At 36.7% G+C, this 21,162-nt stretch overlaps 1 protein-coding gene across 3 annotated transcripts in view; it reads left to right on the forward strand.

Annotated features, from left to right (window-relative positions):
• The window catches only part of ATL1 (atlastin GTPase 1), a 67,957-nt gene that overhangs the window by 2,659 nt on the left and 44,136 nt on the right, over window positions 1–21,162 (forward strand). For 2 of the 3 annotated variants that reach the window (XM_014566498.2, XM_032482011.1), the window contains exon 2: window positions 10,978–11,148. In XM_014566498.2, coding sequence (XP_014421984.1) covers window positions 11,115–11,148 — 34 coding nt within the window. In that variant the 5' untranslated portion in view covers window positions 10,978–11,114. Of the gene's footprint in view, window positions 1–10,608; window positions 11,149–21,162 lie in introns of those variants that run through there. The other variant, XM_014566499.2, reaches the window with a different exon arrangement.

Genomic DNA, 21,162 nt, shown 5'->3' on the forward strand with positions numbered 1-21,162 from the left:
AACTAGTTGCAAAATGTAACTTTATGTGATTGAGTTTACCACTCCAAAGGTTTGCTAAGTATAAATCAATTAAATGTTGGAAGGCATTGGCCACAATTACGATTTGGATTTTCAAATAGTTAATCTTGAAGTATTCTTTCTGTTGCTAGTAAGAATCAGGTGTCTGTTGAGGCCAAAACTGTGTTTTCAAAGTACAGGATAATTCTATTTTGTTCTGGAGAGCAATAGAACATGTATCTCATTCAGAATCAGTTATCAGGTCATTATGATGGGGGTTTTAAAAAGAAGAGTTGAGGAAGGTAGTGCACACCTCTTTTTTAATCCAGATTGAATTGATTATCTGATATGTAACCTTGATCCTCAGGGTGGTTTTAAGGTTTATGTCAGAATTGATAGCAGGCTTCCTGTTTTCAGCTCACAAACAGGTCCTGTGTACAAATTCAATAGCTAAGAAAAGATATAGATAATCTTACATTGTGCCTTATCAATTACCTTGCAACATAATAAGTGTAACGTTCAGAAGGGGTTCCTAAAGTTTGCTTACACTTCATACAGACTAGTGTTCTGGGAAGCCCTAATGTGCAGAAGAAGCTGCAATGCCTGGCTTTGCATCCTAAGCTATATAGCTCTTCCAGGATTCTAATACGCTGTCTTTCTCCTTGCCCCGTTAGGGCAAGAATGATAGTGGCTTCCTATTGTAGCCAGTCTCAGAATGCTTTACATTCCTTGTTGGTCCCTTTAACCCTGTCCACATTTTTCACAACTCATCCTTTCATTAGATTCTCTTTTCATGCTGTATCTTTCTTGCCAGAACCCCAGTTGATAGTTATAGAAATTGGAAGTAGACTCAAGAAAGAAACCCTTGCAAAATTCTTCAGTAAAATGCTAATTATAATCAGTGGCCCCATATATCTGTTGATTATCTGTATAAACTACTTGCCATGGACGATGAAACAATGGTGTTCCATAGTATGGAGTGGCATCACAATTAAATAATCATCAACGGTGGCATGAGGTGGAGGGCTGATGGAGCACTAGCACTTGGCTGCTTTGACAGTGAGGATTACTAAAATTGTGTTATTTGCTCTGATTGCTTCTGTGAGAATATATGGGGAAAAAAAGACAAAGAGAGCCTTGAGTTCCAAACTTAAGGCATGAGTAGAAAATCAGGAAGCTTCTTTGACAGCTTTGAAGAAACCTTATTTCTCTTGAAGCTGCAGGGCAGATGTGGTTGAGGATCAAGCCCTGGTGGTAAAGGCTTCAGAGTTACAATAGCATTTAAATGTGTGAACTAGACTTCTTATGCTCAGAGCACTGATGGGGAAGGATTGGGATCTGTGACGTGAAATTAGGGGCATTCGGGCAGATATGAATGAGGCTAAGAACTTTGAACAAGAGTTAGATTTCAACAGAGCCCTGATGGAGAAGGACAAGACTTGTTCTTGGAAGAGAGAGCTTATGTACTGAAGGAGTTACAGGATGTTACCAAATACTTATCTGTGATTCAGATTTTATTTGTTGATGTGAGTAGTTGGTCTGTATGCTGAGATACTGGAATTTCCCTGGCATACTGTAGAAGGAATATGAAGTCTTAGGGAGATGGGAATTTTGGACCTGCTCTATTATGTGCATCGTGCTTAGTCATGCTCTATCCATACAGTCCCTAGAAGGGCCCTTAAAATTGACCCTTATCAACTCATCGAGTAAAGTCCATAGATATCCTTGAAAAATTCTTTGGTGGCTGTCCTTAGTTGGTTAGAGGTGGTGATGGAGGTGCCACAATGAAATTGGGATCCATGATTTCAGTGGGAATATTGCGCTCCTCAGTACAGAGTAGGGAATCGAGGCCAGGTGGGAGATTCTTAACTGTCAAAGTTATGTTCAGCACAGTTGCCCTAATAACCCCCAGGAAGAAGTGATAATCAGGGTGTTTGACTGCAAGGATATTTGCTGGTGGCCTATGATCACCAAGTCTCTAGGAATGAATGAAACCCGCAGCCTACTTAAGTGCTGTGTGACACATGTAAGCAGAAGAATTCTAGGTCTGATGAGCAGAAATCTAACTCAAGTCACTATAATGGAGATTCAAGACATATTACCCAATTCCTAGACTAAAGCCAGTTAACAGACCTAGAGTCCCTTAATTAAGAGCAATACCAGGCTTCTTTGAGGAAGGATTCTGCAGTGCAGCCAGGTATAAACAGTGAATCTTCCCTGAGGCAATTCTTAGAGGCACTTGTGGCCTTTTCCCAGGGGATTACAAACTGAGGAATGGGAAATTCCCACATCTTCTAAAGGTTAATAAGTTTTAGCCCTGAATATTAATCCCTGCAGTCTCAAAATGTGACCAAAATTCCAATGATTAGAGTAGAGACTTAAAGTCAAGAGTATATGAGCAGCTTATACAACTTAATACCAAAAAACCAAACAACCCAATCACAAAGGGCAGAAGAACTGAATAGACATTTTTCCAATGAAGACATACAGATAGCTAACAGGCACACAAAAAGATGCTCAACATCACTAATTATTAGAGAAATGCACATCAAAACAACAATGAGAATCACCTCACACCTGTCAGAATGGCTATCATCAGAAAGTCTACAAATAACAAATGTTAGAGAGAAAGTGGAGAAAAGGGCACCCTTGTACAATGTTGGTGGGAATGTAAATTGTTGCAGTTGCTATGGAAGACAATATGGAGCTTCCTCAAAGAACTAAAAATAGAACTGCTATATGATCCAACAATTCCACTCCTGGATATAAATCTGGGAAAAATGAAAACACTAATTCAAAAAGATACATACACCCCAATGTTCATAACAGCATGATTTACAATAGCCAAGACATGGAGCAACCGAGGTGCCTATCAACAGATGAACAGATAAAGAAGTTTTGGTATATATATATATATACCACATTGATATATATATATATATCAATCACACATGTATAAACAATAGAATATTACTCAGCCATAAGAAAGAATGAAATTCTGCCATTTGCAGCAATGTGGATGGACCTAGGGAATATTATGCTTAGTGAGGTATGTCAGGCAGAGAAAGACAAATATTATGTGATATTACTTATATGTGGAATCTGAAAATTGATACAACTAAATGTATATGCAGACAGAAACAGACTCACAGTTATAGGAAACAAACTAATGGTTGCCCTAGAGGGAAGAAGGGAGGGGCAAATTAGATTGTGGGATTAAGAGATACAGACTACTACATACAAAATAGATAAGCCACAAGGATGTATTATATAGCACAGGGTATTATAGTAATTATCTTGTAATAACTTTTAATGGAGTATAATATGTAAAACTGAATCAGTATGATGTATACCTGGAACTAATATTGAAATCAATTATACTTCAATTAAAAAAATTTTTTTAAAAAAGAAAGCAAGAAAATCAAATGTAGTCTTGGTTCAGGTCCATTTAATAGTGGGTACAGTGGACCTGAAGACCTATGTGGGGTTATTTTTCTAGTCCCAAAATGTCCATGGGAATAGCTCTATGCAGTAGGAGAACCCCTTACATACATTTATGTGGAGTAAAAGTTAATGACTGGAAAGGCCATGTGAAACCTCCCTAGCTGACCCCTCTCCTGTGCCAAAGTAGAAAATCAAAATTAAACTTTATCAGTGGGGGAATTACAGATATTAATGCCATCATTAAAAATGAAAGATGTTTTTCCGTTTTAACTCATCTGCTTGGCTCACTCACTAGCGAAATTAGTTTTGAAGAATGTGGACTATTAAAAATTTAATCAGATGTTGATGTCAATTACAGCTGTAGTTCACATGTGGAATCTTTACTGGAGAAAATCAACACAGCTCCTGGCGCCTAGAATGTAACTATTGACTTGAGACCTAGAATATAACTTTTTTTCTAACTTCCATCAAAGGAAATAATCGGAAGCAGCTTGCCTTCACGTGACTGGGACGGCACCGTCACTGTCTTACCTCCGGGCTGTTTCAGCACTTCAGTTCTAATATGGTTTCATTCCAGAGAGACTTTCATTTCCTTGCTCTCCAATTGAATATCACACTAGTCTTGATGACATTGTGCAAATTGGATTGGTGAGTGGGAAGTAGCAACCATCCTAGATACCTAAAAAGACCCTTATATCAGAGGATGGGAGATAAACCCAGTTCAGAGACTTGCACATTTGTGAAATTTCTAACAATCCATTGGAGTTACAGTGCTCCACCTTGCGTCTTCCACCCCAAAGGAAGATGCACAGTGCTTCTTGCAGTGCTTGATTGGCCTGTTTGGATTTTGATGCCATGGTATTGCATTTGCTGCTCTCTGATCCATTTGCCACGCAACCTATGTGGCTGCCAGTTTTTCATGTAACTTCGGAAAACAGAATACCCTACAGAAAGTCCAGGTTATGGCACAAGCTGCATTTATACTTAAGATTTAGGATTCAGCAGACTCCATGGTAAATAAGGATACTATATGGAGTTTCTTGCCTGCCCAATAGGAGAATCCAAGTGCAGAGGCCTAGGGTTTTGTAATAAGAACATGCCCTCATTTGTTGACATCTGTTCTCATTTGAAAGGCACCTTTTGGTTTGCTGTCAGGCCTTGGCAAATACTTAACACCTGACCACAAGATTCTAAATGATTTTGTGATGTGAACTGCTCTTCAGGAATTGGGTGTTATTTAATTTACTGAATCATAAATTGAACATTAGCAGGAGACGTCTGTTGTCAAATGGAAGGGTATTTACTGGGTGGCCTGAGCTGACTGAGTAGGCATAAGTAAATTACACGGACTAACTTTCGTTGTACCTGCCCCTACTTCTTTGCCACCTTTTTTTGAGCCAAATCTGTGGGCTCATGGTCATTTAACAGAGGAAGGAAAAGCTTGAGCCTGATTTATTAACGGTCTGGATGATACACTGGCACCAACTAGAAACGTAGAGCCACTGAAGTGTGGCCCTACTTCATAATGAAGTGGTCCTGAAAAAGTGATGAGAAATTCTCCCGGTGGTCGTAATTTTGAATAGAACATCTGGTTGTCCTCTTTGTTAGGCATGAGAGATAGCCTGAGGTATGGAACTATAGTGATTTATGCACAGTAGTTAATAGACTGACAATAACTTAGAAAGAAGAAGATCAGAAATAAGGAAGTCAGTGGGAGATGTATTATGGATGGGTTCTCAAAATTGGCCTAGAATGTGAAAATATCTGTGAACTATTTGCCCACAAGGGGGCATCCATCCCAAAAATCAGGTATACAAGATGATCTATCCTATAGATGTCAGTCTCCCTTTACCCAGTCATCCTAGTATTAGTTCAGTGAGGCTATGTGGCAATAGGAATGGAGGCTAAACATGGATTCAATGGCATGGACTTCTACTTGCCAAGGATAATGAGTTTACTGCCACTATGGAGTACTTAACCTGCTTATAGCAGAGGCCATTGCAGAGACCCTTGTAGGGTACTATTCCCCAGATAGAGCAATCACCTGTTGGCAGTTTAATTAAACTAAATCTCTTTGCTTATTGAGGGAAGAGCAGTTTGTCCTCATGAGAACAGATACACATTTCAGATACAGGTTTACCTTCCCTGCTTGGAAAGTTTCTATTAGTCCCATGATTCATAGACTTATAGAATAACTTATTTCATCACCATGTATGACAAACAACATTAAATTTGAGTGAGAAACTAATTTTACTGTGAAGGAATTATGGCAATGGAGTCATACCCACGAAATTAACTGATTGTACCTCAAACTTATCATTTAGAAGCATCTAGTGTAATAGAATGGAGGAAAGGCCAGCAGAAGGATCAGCTGACTGAGAGATAAAATCCTGTGAGGATATGATGTAGGATGTAACTCAGTAGCCAATATATGTTGCCATCTACCCTATATTAAGAGTGCATGGGCCTAGGAACCAGAGGGTAGAGGTAGGAGTGGCTCTTCTATTATACCTAATAATACACTTGAAGAATTTTTGTCTTTAAGACATTGGGCTTGATGGATCTAAAGGTCCTAGTGCCCAAGGGACAGGTACTTTCCCCAGATAACCCAGTCACAGCTTCATTAACTAGGAAGCTGATGCTCCTTGGCCTGTATAAGGCCACACACTGAGGATGGTAGGATGCAACCTTGGTCCTTTTGAAAAAGTCTGCTGGTATTCTCCAATATCCATTTCCCTTCTGTCTTTAGTATTAAACCTCCCAAATTTTAGTTAAATCCATGATGTATTTATCAACTAGGTGGGGTATGTACTGGTCAATGATATTTGAGTTGAAGTGATATGTGCAACTTTTCGGTTGTACCCTTAGAATGGATATATCCACTTCTTATTTTTCTTCCCTTCTATCTGGCTAGAAAGAGAATATGAATGCTTAAGCAGACATCTTTGATTATATGATGGACATCCCAGATTAAGGATGGATTAAAATATAAAGAACTTGGGTTCCTTGATGTTTTGAGGCCACCTTATTAGCCCTGGATGGCTTATACTCAGATTATTTCATGAGAGGAAAATAAGTATCTGTCTTAAGCCACTATAAAATTTTTTTACAGCAGCCAAATCATTATTCTAACTAATATAACCTATGATGACATTGAGCTGATGAATGTACCACCATAGAACCAACCTATCTTCAAAAAATTGTGACAGTAAATGTTCTTTTTATTTAAGTCATTTTGAATTACAGACAAAAGCATTCTAATTGATAAACTTTTCCAAGATTGCTAGTTACAGAGGGAAGGAGTGAGTTGGATCATCAACTATTGAGAAAGTCCTGATTGTGAGAGCTCTTTTCTTAAGATTGGGGAAATGAGAATGGTGAAGGAACCAATGGAAGAAAAAATAATTGAGGATACAGAAGGAGAGGAATAATTTATGGAGTAATTTCCCAGAGGAGTCAGGAAGAGAGAGGATCTGTAGTACTAAAGTACAAATACCTTTTCATCTTTTTTTCTGTTTTAAAATAAACTTGACCTTGACTTTTTAAAAACAGCCTTATTGAGATACAATTCACATACTGTATAATTTACCAATTTAAATTATGTAACTCAGTGATTTTTAGTATATTTACAGAGTTGAACAGAATTGATTTCACAATCAATTTTAAAACATTTTATCACCCCAAAGAAATATTCAGTAGCAGTCACTCTCCAATTTCTCCCTAACCTCCCACCTACCCTCTCTAGGCCCAGGCAACCTTTAATCTACTATCTCTATAGATTTGCCAATTCTGTGCATTTTACATAAATGAAATCATACAATATGTGGTATTTGTGATTGGCTTCTTTCAGTTAGGATAATGTTTTCAAAGTCTATCCATGGTATAATATTTACCAATACTTCATTCCTTTTTATGGCCAAATGATATTCCATTTATGGATATACCACATTTTGTTTATCCATACATCAGTAATTGGCATTTAGGTTGTTTCTACCTTTTAATTACTATGAACAATGCTGTTACGAACAGTCCTGTCCAAGTTTTTGTGTGAACATACGGTTTCATTTCTTTTGAGTATATATCTGTGAGTAGAATTGCTGGGCCATATGGTAACTCTATGTTTAACTTTTTGAGAAGCTGTCAGACTGTTTTCCAAAGTGGCTGCACCACTTTATATTCCCACCAGCAGTGACAGTTTCTCCACATTCTCACCAACACATATAATTGTCCATCTTTTTTATTATAATCATCCTAGTACGTATGAAGTGATATCTCATTGTAGTTTTGATTTGCATTTCCCTAGTGAGTAAAAATGTTAAATCATCTTTTCATGTGCTTGTTGGTCATTTGTATGTCTTCTATGGAAAAATATCTATTTAGATCAATTTTTACTGTGTCATACTGATACCTCAGATTCCAGTTCAACACCACAGGGTTCATTCTGAACTTCCCCTTTCCTTACTATAACTTTATCTTCAAAAGCAAGAAATCTGGCCCTGATTAGGCACCAGGTATTTGTTCAAGCCTATTGCATGCATAAGTAATTTCAGAATTGCTAACCTATGTGTGTCCTGGGAGAAAATTAAATTATGAATGAAAGAACAATGCTTGGGTACAGTTTTTGACTTTAGTTTTATAGTATATGATCAAAATGCTATTTTCTAAAGCTGCTCAAGGTTTAGAAAACCCTTCAGTGTAGTTATGTTATTAACCTGAAATACAGTTAGGTTCACTTTTTTTTTTTTTACTGTTTGTAATTCCGTTTTGAGTTCCTTCTAACCCTCGTCCCCCATATCCTGATTGATTTTTAGCTATTTATTTATTTTGGAGAATGTGAAACATTACCATTGCTCTAATAGTCAGGGCTATATAAAAAAAGAAAGGTTAATTTGGAGAAGTGTCATTCCTCCTAATCCCTACTACCCTGTTCCCATACACTTATTGCTTTTATCTTTTTCCCACCCATCTCCTGGGTAACTGATCTCATTGGTTTCTGGTTTATTTTTCTTTTATTTTTTTTGTATAGATGAGCCAGATGCATTTATATTTTTATATCCTTTTCTTTCTTACAGGATGGATAAAGTCTTTGTGCTTTGGGTTTTTTTTTTCCTTTCCATTTAACAGTATAGTCTAGAAATCAGTATGTATCAGTTTATAAAGATCTTCTATATTCTTTTTTTTATAGCTGTATAGTATTACATTGTGCAGATGTATTACAATGTATTCAACCACTCTCCTATATATGGGCATTTAGGTTTTTTCCAATATTTTGCAATTACAAAAAATGCTGTAATAAATTGCTCTGTGTGTATATATTTTCACACTGTTGGCAGTATTTCTTTAGAGTAGATTAAACTTATGGTTTATGGTTTTAAAAAAAATATATATTCTAACAATGTCCGCTGAAAGAATCTTGAAACAGTGAAACTCCAGCTAGCAATGACCACAGCTAGCACCCAGATCTTGGTTTCTAAATACCTTTTCTCATTAAAAGCAGCCAGAGTTTCTTGGAGGAGTGGTTAATCCTAGTTCTGAGGCAGAGAAAAAAATATAAGGGAAACTTGAAATGTTTTCTTGTGCCAGAAAACAAGGAAAATGACCAAAGAAATAGGACATGTTAAAAAAGAAAAAAGGAAAAAAAAAAAAAAACCCACAGGTGTTAACCTGAAGGAGCGACCATTGGCCAAATTGAGGGCAATTTGTGGATTAAAAAGAATAATGATGGTAAATAATACAATAATGTTTTTTAGATTTCATAAATCCATAGTGGTACTCAACAAAGTTGGGAGAGGAAATGTCAGCTACTAAATGTAAAATGTAAAAGAAGTGGTATAATTATTTTAAAAGCACCATTTTAAAATCACTAATATAAAGTTGATTCAGGCAAGGATATCAGTGGATGTTAAAAACCACTGGATGAGAAGTTCTTGGCTGAGATATTCAGAGTCTCAAGTATTATCTCACAGATTACTTATTAATTATGAAGGAGAAAGTTTTTTTTAAATAAAATTTTCAATTAGAAATAGATTTTGAATTACATATATAACTTTTAAGGATGGAATCTACTATACTCTTTTTTAATGGGGTTCCCCTGAAAGGGATTATCAGGTTGGAATATAAACTAAGAGTTATAGTAAACAAATACAGGAAGAGCAGAATAGCCTTCTTTTCTATGAATTTGGTTTGTAGGTACAGCATGAGATAACATCTGTCTTCCTATGTTACTTCATTAGTGTCTAGGAAATGTAACTCGACTGAACATAGTCCCCTTTAAAACCATAATGTAAACTTGTAAACAATGTAATGGTTTACAGTGTTCTGAGGTCATAGAACCATTAACTGAAATATGGAATACATAAGTTTTGGCAGTGATGAGTGGGTTTTGTTTTTGACATATTGATTTTGAAGTGTCAGTAGGAAAACAAAGTGAAGATGACCTCAGGCAGTTATAAAGTCAGCTCTGGAAGGATGATTTTCTCTCCTTAAGAGAGCTTAAGGCTAGAAGAATAGATTTGGGAATCAACAGCATGGAGGTCCTATCTGAAGCCATCCATCTATGAGGGAACATAGAGTGAAGAGTTGCTTATCATGAGGAATAAACAGAGATCAGGGATCTGATAATTAAGAGGCTAGCAGTAATCTAGGCGGAACTGATCTGTGTAGAGTGTGGGCAATAACTAAATGCAGGAGAAAACTGTGAGGAGGTGAGGAATGGGATGATGGTATCTTGAGGGTCAAGTAGCATGAAGGGACAGTGTTTCTAGGACACTGAAAATTTAAGTTCATAGGTAAAGAAGAAGCCAGTGAAAAGGGAGAGATTGAGAATAGTTTTATTTTCTTAAGTATTTATTGCCTTTTGCTTTCCATTCAAAATTGCCTGCAACCTTTGTTACTGCCAAGACTCTCCCTGACTTTGTAGTATGACTACTTAGAATATTTGCCAATATAACTCCAGACTATATCTCTGCAAATCTAGTGTGAAATTTTGCCCACTAGACATGGAGTTAGTTACACATTATGATGAATCTCTAGCTTTCATTTATCTTGATCTTCTTAATCTAAATTTTGTTATCCTAATTTTAAAAGATAGGCCTGTTCAGTATACAGTACAAAAATAGACAACACCCTCTTTACTAATATGACCTTGCTTTTACATTATGGGGGAAATGGTGCCTGGTAGATAAATGAAGATTATTTAAATTTTTGGGCTGTATAAATATTGCCAGCATGTTTATACTAATATGTAACTGTTCTAGGAAATAGGTATTTGAACATCTAGTATCGTGCAGTATATTGGTTTGTGTATTTCCGTGACCGTATAAAAATTCTTTGAGGGTGTGTAAGGGGGTGCTGTTTATTTGTGTGTGTTTTCCAGTGAAAATGTTGCAGTACGTCGTCTGTCACTGTCTTCGGGCTATGGGGGTGGGCTGAGATAGGGAGGGTGTGACGCTGGTATTTGTGTGAACTCAGGCTTGTGATGCTGAGCTTGGTTCATCCGCTTTCTCCTCCCTTCTCCTCCCCACTCCTTCCCACCAGCGCCACAGCAACATCCTCAGAGTCTGAGCGAACTGCTCCCAGCGCGGGCACAGAGCCTCCCACCGCCGGCAACCTGCGGCCCGGGAGAAGAGCGAGCGCAGTGACAGCGCCCCACCACCGCCAGTCCCCGGACCACCATGGCCAAGAACCGTAGGGACAGAAACAGTTGGGGTGAGTAGCATGATGACTTATGCAGACCGCCCTCCGCTTTCTGCTTCTGGAGAAAAGGAGGGCCAAGGGCTGCTTGGCGCCAGCATCCAGCGCTGGGAGACGGCCACAGGCGAGCTGCTCCCTGTCGGGCGGGAGGAACCATGACCGAGGGGTACCAGTGGAACCGGCATCGCGCTGTGCGGCCAGGGCCGCAGCTACGCGCAGGCCGGAGACTCTTGCTTCTCACCCGCCCCCGCCCCCAGCCCAGTCCTCCGCCTCCCAGCATTTGGACAGCACCCACTCGGTTGCCTCCGGGTTACTCGTTGGTTCCGTTTTAGCGGTAGGTTGGCAGAGAGGCGAAGAAGGTGGGCAGGGGGCTGTAGTTACCTGGCCAGAGGGGTGAGGGGCGAGGGTCAGAGATCCCCAACCCTCTTCCCTGGGAGCTGCGAGCTCGCGGGCCTGGCAGGGCGCGGACTCCCGGCGGGCGGGCGGGCTGGCAGTGTTGGAACAATGAGGCAGAGCGCGCTGGGCCCGGGTCCGAGCATTGCAGACCCGAGCAGCCTCGGAGAAGGGGCACCCACTTGGGAATCCCCCAGCGCTGCGGTACTCGTTTTAATTTGGGGGTTGGGTGGGAGATTTGGGAAGAAGGGAAGCAAAGTTGTGGTTTCCAGCCTTCTGCCCCACCCCAACCTGGTACCCAATTCAGGCCAGCCCAAGGGTGGCATTGTTCTTAGATTTTACCTTTTGGAGATATTGGGCTCATGATTCAGCACCAGGCCGAGGGGAGGGGGGAGGAGAGGCTAGGCCCAGTGGGTTCACGCCGCGAGTGGGTGGGCGGCGCTCACGCAGGCGGAGAAGAGAGAGCACAGTGATGCAGGAGAAATCAAAGCCCCGCCCGCTCTGCTGCTCCAGACTCTGTTGAGGACGATTAGTGTCGGCAGGTTGGGCGTCTTTTTCCTCTTTGGGCTCCCGACTTATTCCAGTCACAATGCTAAACTCACTGCCATCTTAGGCCGTTTTATTATCTGCACCAGAGCAGATCTCAGATCTCTGTGGCTTAGTAAGCAGAGAAAGATTTTGTTCATTAGCTTTGAATTGTTATTTGGAAAGTTTACATCTGCTTGAAGTTCAAAGCTCCTTGATTGATTCTCTTCCCTGTCTCATAGAGATCTCTTCTGTAACTGTCCATCAGAGTAAGAGATATAAATTTAAATTTAAATTGGTTATTTTGGTTATCTTTTATGAAAATTGGTTATCTTTTATCAAAAGATCATATTTGTCCTTGCCTCTGATTGGTCACAGGACCAACTTAATCCCAAGTAGGCCAAATTTACATTTGAGAGATTATCCAAGGTTTATGGTAGACGTGGGGAGTTGGAGCAGGGAGGCCTATCTTTCATTGTCCAAGTTTAAGAGAAAGCAATCCCATTTTCTGTTATCACCAAATCCCAATTTTAGTAGGCCTGACTACTGTAATAACACCATTTTCTTTGGTTCTCCTGAAATACAGGTAAACTTTTTTAGAGTGTTCACTTTCCATCCTTTCTCTTGGCCTCTAGAGTAGGAATTTCTTAAATGCTCACAGTTAAGATGTGTATGTTCAAGTCAACTTTGGTCTTAATCTCTGTGCACTATTGATTCAAACCCTGTTAAGAGACAGGCATGTGAAAATTTATTCTGAGGATTAAAATTTTCCTCCTTCACAAGCTTTGGATCGTTATTCTTCAGTATTTCCTTTGGTTACAGATTTCTTATGTAGTGGAGGTTTTTTCTTCCACTGAGAATGTGGTTCTCAAGTGAGATTTGCATAAAAATCACATTGGGAACTTATTAGAAATGCAGACTCCCACATCTTCCAGCTTGAGCTTTTGCATCAATAGGTCTGCAGTAGGGTCTAGGAATCTGCCTTTTAATTAGCATTCTAGGTGATTGAGAAGCAGATAGTCTTTGGATGTTACTTTTAGAAACACTATCTTAGATTATTTACATTTGTTAGAAACATATCCCAGATAGTTTACCCAGAAGTCATCAAAAGAGTTTTGAGTCCAGTGATGATTAAGAAAAGAAATTCCACAGTCACTGTGTGTTCACTGGAAATCTTACAGAAAAGAAATAGCAGAATTATGGAGTCTTACCTTGATGCTCTATGGAAGTGCTTTACTACTCAGATTTTTCTTTGCTGTAAAGTATATGTAACATAAATGACTTAGGAAAAAATATAGCATGTGGAGTAAGAGATAGAGGTTTTTGGCAAAGATATTAGTCGCGTCTCTCTTGATTCCATTTTAATACCAGCACCTGGTATAATGCCTAACATATAATAGGCATTTAATAATAGCAATAATAACTAACATCATTGAACTAATATTGTATGAAGTTGGGATTAAAATCCTCATTTTACATTATTAAAAGGTAAATAATAGGGCTGGGACTCCAACTCTGGTAGTCTGACTTCAGATTCTTTTATCATCACCAGTATTTTGTTGAATGGATAATACCTTTTGCCTTGTATAAAACTACAGTTTTCCAGGCACATTCACATGCATTACTGCATTTGATCTTTAGCCTCTTAATATGTCAGGACGTGTTCTCTATTTGCAGATGAAAAAACTGAGTCACAGGTAGGTTAAATAATTTGGTGAAAGTCACATAGTATTTAGTAAGTTAAAGGACTGAGATTAGAACATAGAGTTGTCTTCTAATTTATTTTCTATAACATAATGCTGTGGAATGTTTTTATAAGATAATGGGACATGGTGTGAGGGTAATAGAGAAAACAGGCCCTCATAGAAGCCAGAGAGCTCTGATGAGAAAAAACTCAGGTGATAGCTTAGAAGACAGTGAACTGTCTGTCATCTAGTTAAATACATATTTTTCAGATGAGTTAGAAAGCAAAGGGCAGAGGAGAAAGGTAAACTATCCAGAATTGGAAAATGTAGGATTTCCAAGAAAAGGGCAAGAGAGATCTTTGAAGAATTTGTACAGAGGACCTAAAATTCAGGTAAGGACCCTGTTGAACCATGTAACAGGTATTATTTTTTATCTGAGTAGTCAAAGACCTACAAGGGCCATGGAAGCTAGAAAACAGGAAAGCATCTCTGCTGACACCCAGAGTCGGGGGTGGTGTTTGAGGATCATACTCAGAGATACAACTGGGAAGCAAGTCTGTGCTTCCCAAACTAAGAATCCTACCATCTATACCTAAATCTACACTGAACTAGAAGTTTGAGTAAATTTAATCATTTTAAAGTCAATTCTTTAAAGGTAAGCATTATTTTCTTTAATATATAAGGAACCTGAGACTCAGACAGCATTAATAACTTCCCAGATACTCGATAATTTATAAGTTATAGATCTAGGATTTAAATTTATAGTTGTTTGCCTAGTCCATGTGATAAGGACAAGGAACTAGAATAGAATGCCAGTAGATGCCACAACAAACCTATCAAGGCTTAAGCTGGTAAAAGAAATCAGTGCTCTATAAACTTGATCACCTTGGAATAGAAATGAAGGCAAAGAATGTGCTAGCGTGGAAAATAAAGGAGACAAATAAATATCAGAGATGGTAACCTAGAAAGCATTCTTTAGTGTTGGGCTTAGAGCTTAAGTACTCCCAGAAACAAAACAAAAATGCACCCTTTTTTGTTTGTTTCTGATAATTACATTTGCTTTAAAACTTGGGATACCACTTGGGAATTTGAGTTTTCTACAATGTAACTGGAATTGTTTGTGCAATATTGCTTTAGAAAAATAATGTTTGCACTAAGGTGTCAGCTTTTCCTGCCCCTTAAAAAAAAACCTATTGTAGCTTCACAGTAAGTATAGGAAATTTGTTGAAAAGACATTTGTTGGAAATTAATTTTTAAGTTTCTGTGTTTGTTTTTGGAGGAAAGATTCGAAACGATCTTCAGTTTAGTATAGTTATCTCTTGATCTTTCTTTTCCAACTGTATTCTATTTTCCTTGAAATCAGACTCTGTTTTTACTTGCCTCATTTTCTATATATCTGTTCCTTCTGGCTAAACTTTCTTATTAATTCTACTAAATTGCCTTTTGATATTTTAGGATTTTCTACATAAAGAAACCTATCACCTGTAATAGTTATTGCTTTATTCATTCCTTTTTAATCTTTGTCTTTTATGTCCTTCTCTTGTTTTAATCAGATTAAGAATGTTCTTCTTTATTTCTAAGTAAATTTTTAAAAATCATCATTGTATATTGACTTATAATGAATGCTTTTTCTGTAATTATTGATTTTGGACTATTGATTTAACTTCTGTATTGGTTACAGAACAATTAGAGCTTTCTATTTCTTCTCAAGTCAGTTTTAGCAATTTATGTTTTTCTTGGAATCTGTCTATTTCATCAACTTGGCATGAGGTTGTTCTCAATTTTGTTTATGTGTAACTTTTTAAATTTCATCGTTTATTGTTAATCTCTCCTTTTTATTTCTTTTGTATTTACTTAATTTCTGTGCATCTCTGTCATTTCCTTCTTGTACTTTCTTTGGTTTTATTCTATATTCTCTTTTTAACTTAAAAAGTTGAATAGTGAGCTCATTTATTTCTAATTTTTCTTCTTCGTCTAATATATGCATTTAGGGCTATAGGTTTTCTCTAACTATCAATTTTGCTATGTCCTATATGTGTTGATATGCATTAGATTGATTCTCAATAAGTTTTAAGTATTTTAAATGTCCACAATGATTTCTTTCTTTACCTTTAAATATGTAGAAAGTATGGGTTTTTCTAAATTATATTTTTGTTATTGATCTCATACTTAATTTTATTCTAGTCAGAGTATATGTTGTACAGTAGCACCACTTGCTGTGGTGATGAAAATGTTCTATATCTGTCCTGTCTAATATGGTAGCCTCTAGTCATATGCATCTCTTGAGCATTTGAAGTATGGCTACTGAGAATGAGAACCAAACACTTAATTTTATTTAATTTTAATTAATTTAAACAGCCACATGTAGCCAGTACTGCACAGTTCAGGTTTATAGAATACGTATGGTTTAAACTTTGTTGAAACTTGTTTTATGTACTACTACATGTTTAATTTTTATAAACACACCACATAAGTTTGAAAAGCACTTTTTGTTTACTAGTTTTTGATGCAGTGTGTTGTATATGTTCATTAGCTCAGGCTTATTAAATGTATTATTCATATCTTCCAAGCTCTGATTTTCAGACTGCTTGATCTACCAGGTATTGATATTTGATAGATACTTTAAAATTCTGAGAGTTGTTTTAAAACATGACAGTGAATTTGTCAGGCTTCCTTTAATCTTCCATTAAGCCTTATTTGTGGACTTTTGAGCTAAGTTGTTAGGCGTACATAAATGTGGACTTGTTACAACTTCCTGATAAATTGAGCCCTTTATTTTTATGTAGTGAGCCTCTTTATCTTTAGTAATGCTTTTTGCCACAAGTCTGTTTTATCTGATATTAATATGGGTGCTTCACATTTCTTTTGCTGAGTTAGTTTATGGGCCTACTGAGCAGGAGTAGTTGGAGCAGGAGGAGGCTGACTGAAATCCACAACGTGAGTCACCTTGTCCATCTGATTTTTGAGAGCCTCTTCTACAGTGAATGCCCTTTGGTGAGCATTCACATGGGACCAAATATTCTTATATTCCATGCCCACTCCAAAGGTCCAGGCATATTCTTCTTCAAAGTACTTGACCATCTGGCCAAAATGTTGGCTACTACCTGTGAACTGGTACAGTTGTGAACCTTGGGCATGGCATGTGCTAGAAGCCTCATAGGTGTTATCTGCTCACATATCTGTCCACTCTCGCAGAACACAGTAGAGGTTTCTTCTTCACTCTCTCCTTCAAGTGTCATAAGTGCCTTTTATGGGCAAAATCTAAACCAGAACTCTGCTAAGAAGGGATTATAAAAATTGTAGTACTGTAGTTTCCACACTTCTAGTCTCTGCAATATAGAGAAGAGCTTAGAATGGTGGGCATGACACGGACAATAGTCAGCAGGAAGAGTAACCACCCATTTTCAAAATAGCTGACTCAAAGATGATTAAAGGATGAAACAATTCCATAGGAACCAAATACTTCTAAAATTGACTTTTTTTTCAGTGACTGTAAATACATGCAGATTTATTTGTTTTTATAATGGGAATTATACTTCCCATCTGCTTTTTTTCTTAAATCTGTGAACATGTTTTCTCATGATTAGGTATTTTTGTATAACATGTTTTCAAAATGCTTCATATTTTGCACAGTATAGCTGTGACATAATTTATTTACAGTATTCTACAATTAGGGAATTTAGATTGTTTCCAGTTTTTTGTTATATAAATAATGCTGTAATAAGCCATTATATAGATAAATACATATGCATAGCCCTGATAATTTCCTTAGGATAAATTTCTAAAAATGGAATTGTTTCATTAAAGGGTATAGATATTTTTTAGTGTTTTTGAATGTTTCCAACTCTGAGTATATATATTTTTTAACTTTTGTAAGTTACAAAAGCCAAAATGTTTCTATCCTTTAAGTAGCATTTCTTTAATTACTGGTAAGACTGAGCTTTTCCCTCTATGATTTTTAACCATTAGTATTTCTTCTTTTTTTAGTTGCTTATTTTTCTGTTGAGGTCTTTTCATGTACATATGTGAATATATATGTTTATATATATACACATGCAATGCCCTAATCATGATGGCATCATTCTTCTAGAGGAATCATTTAATAGTTTATGGAATGCTTTTGTAGTCAATAGACATAAACAGCCTGTTAAATGATTTACTTCTTTCTTCCAAGGCTCTGCATCATTCCTTTTAACCCTCTTCTTCAAGGGTGTTGTTAATAGCAGAATGATCTGAGAATCTGCATGGTAACGTTTGTGATCTGTTATGTGTAACCATCTCATTGTGACTTACATCTCTACTCCAGCTCAAACATTCTTAAAATTCATTTTTTGTTAATACTTTGTTTCCTCAATTCTGTTTGTCCTTTCTGTACAAGCTCCCTTTCGCTGTGTTTTTGAAGTCATTCTCAGTTACTCATTCAGACAAATGTTTTTTCTGTGATTCTTCAAATTCTGCTGTTAGAAAGAGACATAATAGTTTAAGAAAAATAATATTTCCTTTTAATTTCAGTTGCCAGGAGACAGTTTCCTAGGTGCCATATCTTTTCTCTATAATGGCTTCAGTATACTCAGAGTTACTCATCTTGTGGGGTTTAATTTTTGCTGGAAAGATGAAATATAATTTTCTTTTACAAAGTTTACAATTAAAATTAGAAATAAACACCCACAGCATTTCTAATGTATTAAAATGATTTCTCCATATATAAATTTTTGAAGATTCCCTTTCAGCATATCTTAATTCAGTAGCTGGGTAACCAGCTTCCAGTGATTTAAAATACCACATAGAATGGAAAAGTCCCCAAAACCCCTTTATTGAACATAAGATCCAATATCTAAAAAGGTGAAATGATACCTATTTTTTGGTTCTTGCCTTGTGAGCTATACATTTGTATTACCCATAGTAAAATGCTAATTCCCACCTAGTTTGCTTCTGACTTGTTTCCTACCTTTTAAAGATTTATATAGTACTCTGGGATTTGAAACTAAGTTTAGTAAAACATACTTAAGAAGGTAGAAATCTGGTGCTACAGAGACTTGGCATGCATTCCAAAGGACTTTTGGATTCTTTTAAAACAAGGATAATATTTATTGCTCAGATAAAATATAGTTATGAATAATGAATCAAGGATGAAACGTTTGTTCTTGATTATACTGTGTATTCCAATACTTTTCAGAGTTATTTTCTATTAAATTCATATAAATATTTTTTGGGTGCCTACTGTGTGAACTTCTGTTACAAGCTTTTACGAAATGCGAACATGAGTAAGACAGTCTCTGTTTTCCAGATATCTTTAGTCTGTGTTTTCAATTTTGACCTTTTTTACAGAAGCTGAAGTGTTTCTAAATAGTTTTTTAACAAGTTCATAGAGATGTAATTCATATACCGTACAATTCACGCACATAAAGATGTACAATTCAGTGGATTTTAGTGTTTTCAGAGCTGTGCAGTCATCACCACAATTTTAGAACATTTCATTAGCCATCATCCCCTGATCCCCCCCTGCTCCCTATCCTAAGCGACCATAATCTGCTTTCTATCTCTATAGCTTTGCGTATTCTGGATATTTTATAGAAGTGGAATTCTACAGTATGTGGTCCTTTGTGACTAGCTTCTTTCATGTAACATTATGTTTTCAAAGTTCATCCATGTTTTGACATGTATTGGTTCTGCATTTTTTATTGCTGAATGACATTTCATTGTATAGGTATGCCACATTTTGTTGGTCTATTCATCAGTTGATGGGCATCTGTGTTGTAGCTTATCTAAATAGTTTTATATGTAAATGTTGATTACCGTAAATAATGTGTATAGATTGATGGTAGTAGCAATAAGTTTCAGATAGGAAGCCTTTCTTAACTTTAGGTGAGATACAAGCTAATGATTATATATTTATAAATATTCCACAAATTTATTCTATTCCAGTTTTCATTCTGCTATTTAATAACAAAATATTTCTGAATTTTTTAAAGTTTCCTTACCAAAAGGAATATTTAATATGGTAATTTGCTTACATTATAAAGAGACTTCTTCCCATAAACTATCTCATTACTTTAAAGTCACGACTCAGATATTGTTTTATTTTACAGCATACTTATGTCAAACTTACAATCTCCCTCCTCATCATTAGGCCTGTTGGTAACTCTTCAGTCCTTGAATAAATAATCTGAAAAGTTCAAAGTTCTCTATCTCGTCCACACCTAGTATATAAAGGTAGAATAGGAAAGGATAATCATATACCAACATCCACTGATGTGTTTTCTCTTTCTCTCACCCGCAACATCCATCCATTCTGTCCCAAGTCCTTTTAGATCTTGGTTTGTCTCACTTTGCATCATCTGGTCCTTCATAATCTTCCCAGCTTGCTCCATCCATACCATACTCCTTGCTCAGACATGCCAAACACACTCTCCTACACACCTTTTCCCCAGTGGTATCATACTATACACACTGTTTTATACCTTGAATTATTTTTTCATAATACGTATTGATAATTGTTTCAAATTAGCTTTCTTATTCTTTATAACTACCGTATATTTCATAGATGAATGAACTATAGTTTATTAATCAGTCCTTTGTTGATGGCCATTAGCATTGCTTCTGGTATCTTGCGTGTGTATGAGTCTGTCTGAAGGATCACTTCTTTGAAATAGCATTGCTCAGTCAGGGAGTATGTATATTTGTATTTTTGATAATTAATTGCCAAATTGCTGCCTGAAGATGCTGTATCTATTTAAATTCCCACCTGCAGTGCCTGAGGGTACAGATTCACATCCCAGCTAATGAAAGGAAATATCACACTTCGGATCTTTGTAAATCTGATATATAAAAAAGTATCAATATATTTTTTCATTTTTTATTTGCCTGAGAATAAATATCTTTTCATATATATAACCCTTTGATACCATTTTTTGTCAATTGTTTGTTTATATCCTCTGTCTACTTTTCCTATTTCACATTTAGATCTAAGATATTTTAATTTTGGAATTTTTATTTATGATGAGTGCAAGGGATAAAGGTTCCCTATATGAATATCCAGTTGAATTAGCATCACTTGTTTAAGATCATCCTTTCTTCATTTATTGCAGTGGCACCTTGTTGTAAGTCAGGTGATCGTGTATATGTGGATCTTTTTCTGAAATCTCTAGTCTTCTCTATTTGTCTACTTTATCCTTGTGACAACATTGCCCTGCCTTAATTACTGTAGATTTTAAATATTTGTTGGTGTCTGTTAGCGTAAATTCCCTAATTTTGTCCTTCTTTAAGATTGTCTTTGTGTTCTTGGCTCTTTGCCTTTCCATATGAGCTGGTTAATCTTCATAAAAAGGATTTGTACAAGAAAGAAATAAATTTGTTAATTTGTACTAGAAAGATTGCTGAGTATTTGATTTATTATAACCAATCTAAGAATCCAGGGAAGAGCATT

Source organism: Camelus ferus, chromosome 6 (assembly GCF_009834535.1).
Source record: "Camelus ferus isolate YT-003-E chromosome 6, BCGSAC_Cfer_1.0, whole genome shotgun sequence".
NCBI lineage: Eukaryota > Metazoa > Chordata > Mammalia > Artiodactyla > Camelidae > Camelus > Camelus ferus.